The sequence below is a fragment of the Monopterus albus genome, unplaced genomic scaffold (genome assembly GCF_001952655.1).
Source record: "Monopterus albus unplaced genomic scaffold, M_albus_1.0 scaffold72.1, whole genome shotgun sequence".
Taxonomy (NCBI): domain Eukaryota; kingdom Metazoa; phylum Chordata; class Actinopteri; order Synbranchiformes; family Synbranchidae; genus Monopterus; species Monopterus albus.
In genome coordinates, this window is record NW_018127952.1 from 670720 (window position 1) to 686089 (window position 15370).

The 15370-nt window shown below is 41.1% G+C and overlaps 2 protein-coding genes across 3 annotated transcripts in view; one reads left to right on the forward strand and one right to left on the reverse strand.

Moving 5' to 3' along the window:
* Positions 1 to 4529: 4529 nt before the first annotated feature.
* On the forward strand, positions 4530 to 11975 carry slc24a5 (solute carrier family 24 member 5). The gene is made up of 9 exons (XM_020605723.1): positions 4530 to 4686; positions 5739 to 5918; positions 6256 to 6339; positions 6591 to 6694; positions 6795 to 6895; positions 7566 to 7849; positions 7974 to 8180; positions 10855 to 10956; positions 11153 to 11975. The coding sequence occupies exons 1-9, from the start codon at positions 4530 to 4532 to the stop codon at positions 11473 to 11475; spliced, it is 1542 nt and encodes a 513-aa protein (XP_020461379.1). The 3' UTR covers positions 11476 to 11975.
* Positions 11976 to 12032: 57 nt separating this feature from the next.
* Positions 12033 to 15370, reverse strand: part of myef2 (myelin expression factor 2) — a 9411-nt gene continuing 6073 nt past the window's right edge. The window contains exons 11-17 of one of the 2 annotated variants that reach the window (XM_020605857.1): positions 14445 to 14492; positions 14239 to 14358; positions 14017 to 14112; positions 13780 to 13839; positions 12940 to 13121; positions 12553 to 12604; positions 12033 to 12359 (exon numbers count right to left, since the gene is read on the reverse strand). In XM_020605857.1, the coding sequence (XP_020461513.1) occupies positions 12196 to 12359; positions 12553 to 12604; positions 12940 to 13121; positions 13780 to 13839; positions 14017 to 14112; positions 14239 to 14358; positions 14445 to 14492 (722 nt within the window). In that variant the 3' untranslated portion in view covers positions 12033 to 12195. The remainder of the gene's footprint in view (positions 12360 to 12552; positions 12605 to 12939; positions 13122 to 13779; positions 13840 to 14016; positions 14113 to 14238; positions 14359 to 14444; positions 14493 to 15370) is intronic. The other variant, XM_020605858.1, reaches the window with a different exon arrangement.

Below are 15370 nucleotides of genomic sequence, written 5' to 3' on the forward strand. Positions count from 1 at the left end.
AATATAATTTTATAAGAATGATATTTTGGGGGGAAAAGCTTATGGAACTAAATATAAATTACCTACTGTGAAAAGAATTAGGATGACATAATGTTTCATCAATTTTCACTGAGCTATAAAGTGAATGTTATTACATAGTTTTAGTTATTTTTGTTAGAATTTGTAGCATTGATTCCATGTGATCATTATTTCATAATGACTTACTTACTTATTTACTTATGGCTGTCAAACAGGGTGGATTTCCATGATGACACCCAGGATGATCGCACAGTTTCATAACGTCAAAAGTACAGGATGACTCACAATCTGATTATACCACAAGGGGGCGCCAATTACTCACTGCCGCCTATTATTTGACAATTTAAAAAGTTTTACCAGAATTGGCGTTAAATACCAAGATTCGGGAGTAGATTCTGGGGAAAGTGGTCAGCCTCCCTCTGTTCACTCCTGACCATTTCTATCGTTTACCTCTTTTCACTTTAATATGACTGATGTGCTGGGTCACATGCAATCAACATGCCAAGTAATCTTTTTGGGGAATTAATTAGCTTATTTGTCTAATCTTCATTAAATCATGTTCAGTGTTCTGCATTCATTTAACCTCATTTGTACGCAACATTCACAGTTTAAGGCAGATCAATCAAATACATAAGCCTAAATAGTAAAAATATAATAAAATAAGCAACTCACCTACGCATGCAGGGCTCTCTCTGCAGTGAAAATAAACTGTCCATCAGTTTAATGTCTCCTGAGCGCATAAGTGTGTTGAAGCGCGTACACGTTCACCGGTGTGTGGATCTAGGGAACACCTGGGGCATGTCCAAACAGGCCTGCTGTCCGCATAACGCCGGGCGAGATACTGTATGTGCCCCCGTGGAGGTGTGTTTCCCCTAACCTAACCTGAGCGCTAAACTTATCCTGACCATAACCACCCAGGGGGGGAAACATCTCGAGGGGGGAGCAGATCAGCTCGTTTGAGATGTACTGCATATCGCCTGGAGCAGGGGGCGGTGACAAAAAGCTGCAGCCGGGACAGACGGTTTAGGAGCTTTCAGCCAGCTCAACAAATCTGTTTTTATCATCAGGAGAATATTTCCCTCCCAGACTGGCATAGAGAGATTAAAACACACTTTTATTTCCAGCAGACTGGACTATTGTAATGCTCTTATCTGTGGTCTACCCAAAAAAAATTATAAATCTGTTGCAATTGGTTCAAAATTCTGCTTTCCAAGTGCTGACCAGGGAGGACCAGGAAGAGAACACATTACACCTGTTTTAAAGTGCTTGCCTGCCAGCTTTCCTAATTATTTAAAAAATTCTTTTAAATGGTTTTAAAAGAACTTCGTGGTCTTGCACCAGCCTGACATGCTTACAGTCTATAAACAAGGATGGTCTCTCAGGTGTTCTAGCATGAGTCTTTTAGTTGTTTCAAAGTGCAGGACAAAGACTTGGTGAAGCAGTTTTTACTGTAGTTTTTAGCATGTAGATGGAAAAAAGGAAGTCACTACTGAAAATCTGAACTTGTTTAATAAACAGAGATGTAATCAAAGCTTTAACCTGGAATAGATAAATCAAGCTTTAGTCTTTTCAAATGGTCAAACCACTTGAAAACTACCAGTTCCAACCTGAAGCCAAGAAAACAACAACCCCCTGATGGTCTGTGAAGGGACGGCATCGAGGGGACGGCAGTGAAATACATACACAAAGAAGGCCCTAATGTCGCAACAGTGCAGGAACGCTAAGTGAGTGTGACAGTGCCTACTCTAAGGGTCAGAGGTCGTGGTGTGGGACAGATCCAGTGCACTGAACATGCCTTGCTTCAGCTATCATGCAGAGCTGTCTACATGGTGCCATTGTGGTGTCTGGGAGCAGAGGGAGGTGGGTTGGTCCCTGAGTGTCGGGTCCCCTGTGGAAAAGGTGTCTGCTGGGGGCCCTCAGCCTGCGTTACCGTTCCTCTGCCACTTTCCCATTGACCTCCTGCTCATCTTCATCTCTCCGCTTCTGTCTCCTGAAGAAGCCAAGCTGGGTGGGAGAGCAGTCAAACACAGAGAGAAATTACACATGATGAAATGTTGCAGCTTCAGAGGCCAACATGGCACTATTCAATCTTTATTTATTTATTCATTCCTTCATATCCTTCAAATCTACTCTTAAGCTAAAATGAACAAGACTAATAGCTGCTCTGTGAGGCTGTATGTATACTGAATACATCCTGTTTGGACAATAGATCTATGGACCAAATTTCTTTAACGCCTAAACAAATAGTCAGAAAATACCTACTGAATATTTGCTGCTGTTGGTCTTCTGTAAAAATTCATTTAATGTCTTTGTGCTTCAGACTGTTGACTGATCAAAATGATTTCTGAAGATGTCACAATGGACTCTGGGAAAATGTTCCACTATTTTCAGATGTTTTAGACTTTTTCATTCATGATATGATTAAGTGAATAATCAAAACAATAATGAAAATAATAGTTACTTGCAGCCCTGCATTGCATGGAGGTCCATCTAATGGCTGCTGAAACATGTCCAGCTCATGGTGGCACCAGAGGAAACAGCAACAATTTATCAGGCAGTTTATGACTGAGGTGAAACTATTACTTGTGTATGTTTTCTCTCTACTTCCCCCTTTTTACATTCTATTCATTTGGCAGATACTTTAGTTTAACGTGACTTACGCTTATCCTCAAGGGCACTTTGACAGGTGGACACGACGGAGGATCAAATCACCAGTGTTGTGGTTAAAGGCTGACCTGCTCTATTGCCTGAGCTACAGCCAACAAACTGACTATACTTTGATTATTTTACTCCTCCTAGCCAATGTTCCAGTAGATATTCTGACATGTCAAAGCAGGAAAAGCACAGGCTGTGATTTTAAAATATATATATTTACACAGTGTGATAGGAGGCCGACAGCTTTATTGTGAACCTGAGCAGTTCTATCCCAGAGCTTGGCCCCAAAGAAAAGCATGACAACTGATGATCGCTTAGAGTTACTGTGTTTCTGTGAACGGCTCCTGTGTTGACCATGAATGTGAGGCTGCTTATATTCTTCACATCATTTTTTAGACTTAGCTGTTTAAAGCCCTATGATAGACTGCCATCCTGTCCGGGGTGTACCCCTCCTCCCACCCAGAGTCAGCTGGGATAGGCTAGCTAATGGATGGATGGATGGATGTTTGCATTGCTTCATCCTCTACCAGGAGGTGGCAGTCTCACCCTACACTGAAGTACTGCTATGGCTATATAGTGGTACTGTACTATGCAGTAGGTGCAACCTTATGGGTCTTGGCCATTTTTTCTTATTACAGCTGCCTCTGATCTGTTACTACATATACATCTGTAAAAAGCTAATTATTATGACGACACAAGGTAACGTGTTTGGTAAGAGAACAAAACTGCTACTGGTGGCTGTAGCTAAACCCAGCATGAATAATACCGGTGCACGACACTGTGACTTACCTTCCACAGAGCGAGACTGAGCAGGGCCAACAACAAGAGCCCTCCCAACATACTCCCAATGATAATCCACGTAGGGATTCTGTAATCGCCCCCCTTCCTGATCTCCAGTGTTATCTGTCAGACAAGATGAGATGACACAAACAGATCTCAGTGTCTGCTATAGGGTTATAAACAGATTTGTATATCTTGTACAAACATGCTGCACATATAAATTGAGTGTATTAATGTAAATGTATGATGGTCAGTAATTATTATAAACATCAAACATCTATCCACAGATGATGTTGGATTATATATAACCAGCAGATGGACACACACAGGCTGAGTATGATATTTACAAAGAAAACTTACTGTAAATATAAGAAACATATATAGAATAAACCCATGACTGTTTTTAAGAAATTCTGAAACAGGATTGAAAACCTTTATGTAGATTATTCTCTCTCTCTTAACATGAATCTAAGCACTGATCACAGTCAGGTTTACCAGAAAAAGCATATAGGCTAACTGTAATAGCCTAACAAAACCCTATTAAATTAGTGGACCCTACTCTTTAACAATCCCATAAGTCCCTTTTTAGTTAATAGCACTCCAAATTTGTAGCCACTAATAAACATGAAGGTTTATTATGTATTAAGCCTCCTATGTCTCCAGCAGATAAGTTTTCAAAGCTTTAATGTGAAAGGCTTTTCTAACCTGCAGACTCGGGTCTTTAATGCACATGTGATTTAGTGTTTTATTTCTGTTACTACAAAAGAACAATGGATAATTTTCCACATTTTAAATGCAGTAGAACTGAATAAACTTAAGGTGAGTTTATCTTGAATTACAACTCTGATGTGCCTCAGGCTGGAGGAGTTCAAGCTGACTCGCAACTCGTGACCCCCTCCCAATTTTTTTTGCTTTATTCCCTCTATAAGCTCACCCCTTGCAGCTCACAGTGGCAGTGTGGTGTTAGATGCAGTGCTTCCAAGCAGCTCCAGCCCACATTTCATTTCTGTAAATTTCAAAAAGACACATGGCTCAGTAGAGTAATCGCTAGGTTCACCTTATTTACTCAAATGACAATGAATGAAGTTGAAGCTCTGCAGAAGAAGAAGAGAAAACATTTTATACCTTACTTTTTGGGATTTGTAATATTTTTGTTTTGCATGGTCCATCTTGTGTCATTTACAGCAAAGACAGCTCAGGAATCCCACTCTGTCAGGGTGCGTCGGGATCTAGGTAAGAAAATCTTATGTGGAAATCATACTGTGTGATTTTGCTTACTTTATAGTGTGTCTACATTGCTGAAGCATGCAGGCCTGGGGAAGCTTAAAGGAAATCATATTCACAACACTGAGCGACAGATTCGCCGATTTTTGCAACACTTATTGCTGTGAACATCCTATTTAAAGCCTTAACATCCAGTTTCATATTTACAAAATATTCTATAAAAACACAAAAAGAGCAATTTCTCTCTTTTTCTCCCAAACTGGTCCACATCTGACAAGGCCTAGATCAAAACCCATATGCCTGCTCTTCATGTTATTTGTATATAACAAATAAAGCCTCTATAGGCCATATAATTTTCTAATCCCTTAAACAAAGAGCTGCACTGTATACCATTTGCTGGACTATCTATTGTCTCATAGTTGCAGTTTTAGTCTTACATGTGGGGAAAACAACCTGTGAAATGTTAATGTTGTAATAACATTCCGTTTATTTTTCCCTTGAGCTGAAGCTAACTTTGTTGTCCATTAAATCACTCAGAGTATTCCAAGAGAGGTTTGTTTTATTAATCAAATCTGTCAAATATGAATCAAAATAGCCAATGTGTCATTATAAATGTGACTGCCTTGTGTTTTACAGAGTGGGAGTAATCAATTTCTGGCTCAGCAACTGTGACAGTGTTTGCTTTTTGCTACTGGTTCTCATTTTGGCATGAAACACAGTGTAATTACCATTAAGAGTTCAAACTATCTCAGTGCAGAGCTCCAGGGTGGCAGGTTATGACAGCTATGACCACTTAGCAGTGTGTGCATGTGTGTGTGTGTGGTACTACTCACACTGTGGGGACCAAAACCTGTTTACACACACTCACACTGTGAGGAGTAAGTGGGGTGGGGACCAGATGCTGGTCTCCACCTTGTAAATCGTTTAACTTTAGGGTAACGATTTACTTTAAGGCTAGGTGAAGGGTTAGGGTTAGGCAAGCAGTGGTTACAGTTAAGGTCAGGATAAGTCTTGAACGCTGAAAACAAACATGTATGTGTTTGTCTGTCCTCCCTCTTCAGAGAATGAGACAGAGTGCATCTCACCACAGTCCTCTGAGTTTCCTGAAGGATTCTTCACAGTGCAGGAGAGGAAGGATGGAGGGCTCATCATTTATTTTATGATTATTTTCTACATGCTTTTGGCTGTCGCAGTTGTCTGCGATGATTACTTTCTGCCATCCTTAGAAGTGATCAGTGAACGTAAGTGACATGAAATATCTGCAGGTCCACAATATCTGTGTGGTGATTCGGGTCATGAAGGTCAAATTATATTTACAAAAAAAGTATGAAAGAGAGAAAAGCAACATATATTTGGAAAGTGGAATAAGCAAATCTTCAGCCTCTTTGCTTTTTACAAAAATTAATGTATTATCAAAATTGTTGAACAATTTTCTGACAGTTGACTGATTTATCCATTAAATAATTGTAAACTAATATAGTCCCATACAGACATGGCGATATTGTAGTTTATGGTACTGTGTAGTGTATGTCATCAGGTTGTTCTGTTACTTTGTGGTGCTTCTTATGTCTCTCACAGGTCTGGGACTGTCTCAGGATGTAGCCGGAGCCACGTTTATGGCAGCTGGGAGTTCTGCACCGGAACTGGTCACAGCCTTTCTGGGTAATCATGCATTAGTATAACAAAGAAAGGACAATGTTAATGATACCAGCATCTTCATCACTGCCACTGTGTCCCTTCCCAGCCTGATGAGCAGTGACTTCACCACCATATGGCAACAGAAAGCCTGTGGCCTATGATTAGGACTTTTTTTTTCCTCTCAGGACCTTATTAGCTCTCCTGACATGTACTCTTACTTTTCACCAGTGCTTCCACAATATTTCTGTGGTCAATGTGTTGTTTATGTGTGTTAGGTGTGTTTGTGACAAAGGGAAACATTGGGGTCAGCACGATAGTGGGATCAGCAGTCTACAACCTGCTGGGGATCTGTGCTGCATGTGGACTCTTGGCCTCTATGGTACGTTGCCACAATATTCAGACAAAGATTGCCCAGCTACTAACAACAGCAACAAATATATTGTGTTGAATAAGATGTCAAACTTCTTTTCTTTTATCAGGCAGGGCATCTCACCTGTTGGCCACTGTTCAGGGACTGCCTGGTATATGGCATCAGTGTTGCTGCTGTAATTGGAATAATTTCTGATAACAAGGTGTACTGGTGAGTGTATTTTTGTGCACTGACATAACACTGGCAAACGCTTACATGATCTTCAAGACCTTATACCACCTACATGATAGAAGGTTGTAAAAGCCAATGTCAAATACACCCGTTTATTGTTTTGTGACACTGAGAGGAACAAATGAAAAACAACTATGCAGTGCAGCACTGGGACTCACTGATAATAACTGCACTGAGAGCACAGGGCAATAAATGGCCATTAACTTATAAAAATATCCTATCATAAACTCAGTAGTTGCAGTGGCATTCGTTGTTTATGAAAGATTTCCAAGTGTACTGGAATGGCTTAATGTTGGTCATAAAATAGTGCCAAGTGTCAAAGAGCACAGCTTTGATCATGAAAGGCCAAGAGCGATAAAAGCCGAAGAACATTTGTTTCCAAATTATCTCCTGAATCTAGTGACATAGAAGCCTTTTTGAGGTAATGTATATTCTGTATGTTTTCTGTGGCAAATCTAAAAGCAAGGTCCACCTGTTTACATTTGCTCAAATGGTACCTGAGTAAGTTCCATTTTCTGAAGTAGGCCAATGGATTTTGGCTGAATGATCTAGGAATCTCTTAGTAATTTGACTAGAATATTCTCCACTTACTTCTGTCCTCAAATTCATAAATGAATCTTAATGCTCACACTGTACGTTTTGTTTACAGGTATGACGCTGCCTGTCTGCTGCTTGTCTATGGCATCTACATTGTGATTCTGTGTTTTGACCTTCGCATCAGTGAGTTTGTCCTGAGGAAGCTGAGCCCTTGCTGCACCTGTCTGGGTAAAGGATCTGATGAGAAGACTGAGACACAGCCTCTGATGGGCTGGACCGATGATGCCAGTCTGCGAGTCCACTGTCGCTCCAGAACAGACAGTGGAATCTTCCGGGATGACTCAGGATACTCTCACCTGTCTCTCAGCCTGCACGGCCTCAGTGACATTCCTGAAGGTTAAAAAAACCCTCTGATTAGTGATACAAGTGCACTGATTTCCTGTATTTTAAAACACGACATGTTCGTGACCCCAGACGGTGTGATACAAATCAACATGTTTATTGGTTTGTTTTCCAGCAGAGCACAAAAGTGTGTTTGCTGTGCCAGAGAGTGACATGAAACGAATCCTCTGGGTTCTGTCTCTGCCCATCATCACTCTGCTTTTCTTGAGCATCCCTGACTGCAGGAGAAGGTTCTGGAAGCCGTGGTTCATGGTAACCTTCATCATGTCTGCTGTTTGGATATCAGGGTTCACATACATACTGGTGTGGATGGTCACTGTTGTAGGTAAGATCGTTTTAACTTTGCATTCTATAATGATCTTGTGGAAATGTGACTTTTTTTCTGTGTTTTTTAGTTTAGTTGCAGGTGTAAATCAACCCATCACACACCAGGTTATAGTGCCTTTGTAGATCACCAGTGTTTGAAACTTACAAGAAGAATGTCTGGCTTGCAGAGCAGAATCACATGTTTGTCTGCTGGATAATTCCTGAGATGCCATTGTCCTGGAGGGTTAAGAGGGGGGTTATTGTAACTCCAGTGGGCCATGTGCCTACCCAGCAGGATTACAGCCTGCTCCACCCCTAAGGAAGAGTCATGTGAGCCCTGGGTGTACACAGAACTACCCATGGGCACAGATTCTGAAACAGCTTTACCCCACATCTGCGCCAGAAATGTATACTATCAAACTGTCTTTGGATCAGGCAAAAAAGACAACTTCATCATGTGACGATGGTAGTTCTACTCGAGTATAATGAGGTTATTATCCCGTAGTCATCAGACAGACTCACATGCAGGGAGAATCTTATGAAAGAGCAGGCATGGGACTGAGCAGGTACGGCTTAAACATATGGTGTTTGCAGTTATAGCTACCAGTAAGGGAACACATATGTCTTTTGTAATATTTCAGGGAATTTGTGGGATGATGTAAGGATCACACACACATTTCCTGTCAGGATTTGTAAGGTTTATTCTAGGTTGTTTACACTACATTTGACTGATTTTAAGCAACAAGCTACTGAGATTACATCCATCCATCCCACTTATTCCTGAATAGGGACTGGAGCCAATCCCAGCTGACGCTGGGCAAGAGGCGGGGTACACCCTGGACAGGTCACAAACATGTAGATAAACAACAACACATACTCACTCTTGGGGGCAATTTAGAATCACAAACCAACCTAAGCTGCATGTCTTTGGACTGTGGGAGGAAGCCGGAGTACCCGGAGAGAACCCACGCAAGCACGGGGAGAACATGCAAACTCCACTTTAATTGTGATGATTATAACTGACAACTAATGAAAACCCCAAATTCGGTATCTCAGAAAATTAGAATATTACTGAATACCAATACAAAGAAAGGATTTTTAGAAATCTTGGCCAACTGAAAAGTATGAACATGAAAAGTATGAGCATGTACAGCACTCAATACTTAGTTGGGGCTCCTTTTGCCTGAATTACTGCAGCAATGCGGCGTGGCATGGAGTCGATCAGTCTGTGGCACTGCTCAGGTGTTACGAGAGCCCAGGTTGCTCTGATAGTGGCCTTCAGCTCTTCTGCATTGTTGGGTCTGGCATATCGCATCTTCCTCTTCACAATACCCCATAGATTTTCTATGGGGTTAAGGTCAGGCGAGTTTGCTGGCCACTTAAGAACAGGGATACCATGGTCCTTAAACCAGGTACTGGTAGGTTTGGCACTGTGTGCAGGTGCCAAGTCCTGTTGGAAAATGAAATCTGCATCTCCATAAAGTTGGTCAGCAGCAGGAAGCATGAAGTGCTCTAAAACTTCCTGGTATACGGCTGCATTGACCTTGGACCTCAGAAAACACAGTGGCCCAACACCAGCAGATGACATGGCACCCCAAACCATCACTGACTGTGGAAACTTTACACTGGACCTCAAGCAACGTGGATTCTGTGCCTCTCCTCTCTTCCTCCAGACTCTGGGACCCTGATTTCCAAAGGTAATGCAAAATTTACTTTCATCAGAGAACATGACTTTGGACCACTCAGCAGCAGTCCAGTCCTTTTTGTCTTTAGCCCAGGTGAGACGCTTCTGACGCTGTCTGTTGTTCAAGAGTGGCTTGACACAAGGAATGCGACAGCTGAAACCCATGTCTTTCATAAGTCTGTGCGTAGTGGATCTTGAAGCACTGACTCCAGCTGCAGTCCACTCTTTGTGAATCTCCCCCACATTTTTGAATCGGTTTTGTTTCACAATCCTCTCCAGGGTGCGGTTATCCCTTTTGCTTGTACACTTTTTTCTACCACATCTTTTCCTTCCCTTCGCCTCTCTATTAATGTGCTTGGACACAGAGCTCTGTGAACAGCCAGCCTCTTCTGCAATGACCTTTTGTGTCTTGCCCTCCTTGTGCAAGGTGTCAATGGTCGTCTTTTGGACAACTGTCAGGTCAGCAGTCTTCCCCATGATTGTGTAGCCTACAGAACTAGACTGAGACACCATTTAAAGGCCTTTGCAGGTGTTTTGAGTCAAATAGCTGATTAGAGTGTGGCACCAGGTGTCTTCAATATTGAACCTTTTCACAATATTCTAATTTTCTGAGATACCGAATTTGGGGTTTTCATTGGTTGTCAGTTATAATCATCAAAATTAAAAGAAATAAACATTTGAAATATATCAGTCTGTGTGTAATGAATGGATATAATATACAAGTTTCACTTTTTGAATGGAATTAATGAAATAAATCAACTTTTTGATGATATTCTAATTTTATGACCAGCACCTGTATATATATATATTTTTTTTTTTTTTAAAAATACTTTAATTTAGTGGTTCATTGAAAGTTTATTTAGGTGGGTGGGGTTTTAATGGGGGAATTTGGTTTTGGAACCTATGCATTTCTAAAATCTCCTGTAGCCACAATTACAGTCAGCTGCTGTTCTCCCTAGCCTTGTGTTGAGGGTAAATCTGATTTTGTGTTGGTATTATTTTAACACAGGTGAGACCCTTCTCATCCCTGATACAGTCATGGGACTCACTTTGCTTGCAGCTGGAACCAGTATTCCCGACACCATAGCCAGTGTGATGGTGGCCAGAGAAGGTAGCACATTACATTTTAAGCAACACCAGTGATTCATTTCCTAAATAATGCCCAAACACTTGTGGGCACTGAGCTCTCTGAGAGCTTTAAGTGGTAACTATTGATCGCTTCACCTTACCAATTTATTTTTCCCCATCATCTATTTTAGAAATTACTAGTATTACACAAATCCTGAAATTATGTTAATTTTTAACAGGGAAAGCTGACATGGCCATGTCCAACATTGTGGGCTCCAATGTATTTGACATGCTCTGTCTGGGCCTGCCTTGGTTTATCAAGACTGCCTTTGTGGATACCAACAACCCCATAGAGGTTAACAGCACAGGACTGGTCTTCACTTCCTCCACACTCCTCTTTTCCATCATCTTCCTTTTTGTAGCCGTTCACATTAATGGATGGAAACTGGATTGGAAGTTGGGAGTGGTTTCTCTCATGTGCTACATCCTCTTTGCCACTTTGTCTATCCTCTATGAGCTGGGGATTATTGGGAATAATCCCATAAGACTGTGTAGTGACTAAACTCTGACATTCCCAGGACTGAAGCCATATTTTGTAACACCAGCTCAAAAACACAACAAAAAATACCAACACAAGGAGGCATGGTCCCATTTACAAACTTTAGTGCATGTGGAGGACAGGCTGGCCCAACATAATTTGCCAGATCCAGATCAGTGTTATCATACAACGAAGACATTTTATTAAATTCTGAAGTGCTGTCACAACAGTACCTACCAAATAAATCCAGAACTGAACTCGTTTAGCTTTGTCCTTAATTAAATGGCTTTCCACGGTGTGGATGGAGGCCACACAGGATTTGGGGGGGGGGGTCCATTATATTCTCACTTTTTCCAGTTGCTACTTTTGAGAATAATTTGGAATTTTCCAGCCTGAGGCGACGCTGAGCAACAGTGCTTAATTAGCACCTCTTCAGTTTCCACACTGAACAATAACTTTGACTCTTACATTTCAGGAGATTTTACAACAACCAAGTTTAAAAATTAAAAAGTTTATTTGTTCAAATAAACTGCCTGACAAATTAAAATGTTTTACCTGACAAATTAAAAGGGTTTACAAAACAAACATACTATGTAATATGTAGTGTGTATATATATATATATATAAACAAAAAACTATGAAACATTGGACACATGGAGATATGACTGTTTTTAAAACAAAACAAAACAGCATTGGCAAGAGGGCTGAATGTGGAAGTGTGTTAGCATGACTTTTACAAAAGCTCTAGGCATTGCGATCTATACGAACATCCACCTCTCGGCCGTTGATCTTGGTTCCATTCATCATCCTACAGGCCTTCTCAGCACTCTCTGGAGAGTCAAATCTCACTGTTCCACACCCCTTTGACTTCCCATTCTCCATCTTGATCTCTGCAAACATTACCTGGCCTGCAGGACACAAGAATGAGTGATGAATGGATTCTGAAACCACAATGTGTCACACAGTGTAGAACAAATTAAAGCCTGTGTTTCTGGCATTTGACTGGCTTTCTGTTTGAGTGACATGTTGAATGTAAAGTTTTTGCATCAATGTAAAGGTAATGCATCAACAGTAAACACTGGATCAACACTGGACACATACCACAGTGACTGAACTTCTCTTTCAGCTTTTGCCATGTAAGATCATAGGACAGCTGTAACAGTACAAATAGTTATAATTCAGTTCACACATGTCAGAATTCACATGATGAGACTAGGCATTCAAATATGACATGCAAAATAAAGATGAGTGCACCAATAGTAATGTACAAATGTGCCATAATTCAAGAGGAAAATATGCTCTGCTCTGAAGCACAGTACCAGCTGATTCATCTAAACAATCCCATGAACTACTCATTTACAGTATAATTAACTATCATTAACACACATCAAACAGGGCATCAAGGCACAGAGAAAATGAATATATTAATAATAAGTCATTAAATTAGAGATGGTTCTAGTTAAGATTTCTCACTCTGCACGCACTCACGTTTCGTACAAAGATCTGACAGCCTGCTTTGGACCCAGAACCTCTGTCAGACATGCCTCCACCCACGTGGCCCTGTCCACCACCACCATAGCCAAAGCCACGATTCATGTCCATTCCTGACATGCCTAAACGATCAAAGTTGGAGCCCATCCGGTCCATTGACATATTGCTCATTCCACCACCTGCAGAGATACACACACACATAAAATCATGCAGCAACCAAAAGTGACGTGTTGTATACTTTAAAGGAGTAGTAAACGCAGGTTCCAGCACTGTTTAAAAAGATTCACCTCAGATTCATATGAATGTGAATTTAAAACAGTGCTATTCACAAAACACAATACCTTTCATCATCTTGCACAAAGCTTTACACTAAAGTGTGTATACACACTGTAAAACTGTAGGTGCATTTCATAATTTCAAAACATGAGCTGTCACTATGACACAGCAGGTGCAGACTTTGTACCCATTTCTACTTGTAGACCTGAAACTTGCTTTGTTCAAGTATGAAAACGCATCAAGCTTTGCAAGGTGGATTTCACGTGCTGCTGCAACAAGAGAAGGCTGCTTGGGTTAACTTCAGCTCCAAACAACCATGTCTGACCTGTTCAGTGAAGCTCTAGCTGAGCACGTCCATATGTACAGACATACAGTCTTTATTACACTTCATACTCCAGACAGGAATACAGATGAAAATGCTTGGTACGCTGCTATCACAGGCGCAGAGGCATAATATAAAGGTTCTGCTAGAGAGCAAGCTTAAAAGGACCTCCAAAGCTAATGTGTTATCTATAGGGGAAGAACTGATACATATAACAGCGGATGGAATATCTCATGTACCTAATCCAGTACCCATGTGCCCCATGCCACCACTGCCCATGCCTCCTCCAAAACCTCCACCTAAAGAGAGTGAGAGTTGGTGCAGATTAGACCCTAACACCACAACAATAAACACAGAAACAGTCAGCCTATAAAAGAGGAACAGCATCATAACGCCAGGCTGCATAAAAGAAATGTGTATAACCTCTACTGTGTGGTGTTAGTGTGAAAGGAATGCAGGGTAAGGGTATCACTTACCCATTCCTCCAAAAGAATCCCCAAATCCTCGATTCATTGACATGTCACTGTGACCAAAGTCCCGATCCATTCCACCCATTCCTGACCGGTACATATCTCAACACACACACACACACAAAGATGGAACCACAGACTTACATCGCCAGTAACATAAATGGTGCATCTCACATGCAAAACAATTAACCTAATCTTGGCTGAGCAAGGGTGAATATTTTCACTTACCTCCCATTCTGCCAACTGGACCCATGTCTCTCCCTCCAAAGCCACCCATGTTGCCCAAACTATCCATACCCCCGAAGCCGCCGCCTCCGCCACCACCACCACCACCACCACCACTCACCCCTGTTGAAAAGTAGCATCAGGTTTGAACAGCGTGATTTAGACAATGGTCTTTTACAGGAAAAAGCCAAAAGTAGGAGAGACCTTACCTCCTCCTCCAAGTCTGTTCACTCCACCATAACCTGGAACATCCATACCTATGGCAGGAGGAAATGCCAGTCAGGCCATCCAATGAGTGTATATTCACACACAAACACACACACACACACATACACAGAAAGGCACTGTGTGTAGCCTGATTAACACTACACTGATGCTGCTGTCATTCACATCTTAACATTTAAAAGTACTGTATTTCAACTGGTAGGAGCTCTGCAAATTCAGAATCTGAATCAGAATCAGCTTTATTGTCCAGGCGTGTCGGACACACGAGAAATTTGACTCTGGTATATCGGCTCTCAATATGTATGTACATATCCCCATGCAAGGGACAAGTAAACAGTAAAGCAGCATAAGGCTGTGTAATATAACAAAATAAGCAGTATTAACAAGCAACAAACAGTGCAAACAATGCAAAATTTGTGTATTTCCGGTTCAAAACCCATACTCCTGTAACGTCAAAAGATGAAGAACAAATGTCAACCAAAAGCTGATGGTTGAGTGGTTTACAAATGATCCGTGCACCTTGGTTTACTGACATTTGTAACAGCAGAACAATGTTTTAAATTGTTGATTAATGCTGCCGTATAGTGCTAATGTGTTGTCCAGTGAAGATAAATCTGATACTCTATAAAGCATTTGCCAACAGAAACCCGTTTGCAACACAGTATGTGATGTGCAGACATGGCTCAGCATTGGTACCCTGTACAGATGTGGACAAAATTGTTGGTACCCTTCTGTTAAACAAAGAGAAACTCACAATGGTCACTGAAATAACGTGAAACTGACAAAAGTAATAATAAATAAAAATTTACTGAAAATTAACTAATTAAAATCGGTCATTGCTTTTGAATTGTGGTTCATCAGAAGCATTTATTAAAAAAAAAAAAAAAAAAAAAAAAAAAAAATACCCACC

Excerpts from the sequence above, each read along its gene's own strand:
- slc24a5 (XM_020605723.1), top strand. The coding sequence starts at position 4,530 with ATGAATGAAGTTGAAGCTCTGCAGAAGAAGAAGAGAAAACATTTTATA. Across the intron at positions 5,919-6,255 it reads CTTAGAAGTGATCAGTGAAC|GTCTGGGACTGTCTCAGGAT; the intron begins GTAAGTGACATG and ends TGTCTCTCACAG. Across the intron at positions 7,850-7,973 it reads CCTCAGTGACATTCCTGAAG|AGCACAAAAGTGTGTTTGCT; the intron begins GTTAAAAAAACC and ends GTTTTCCAGCAG.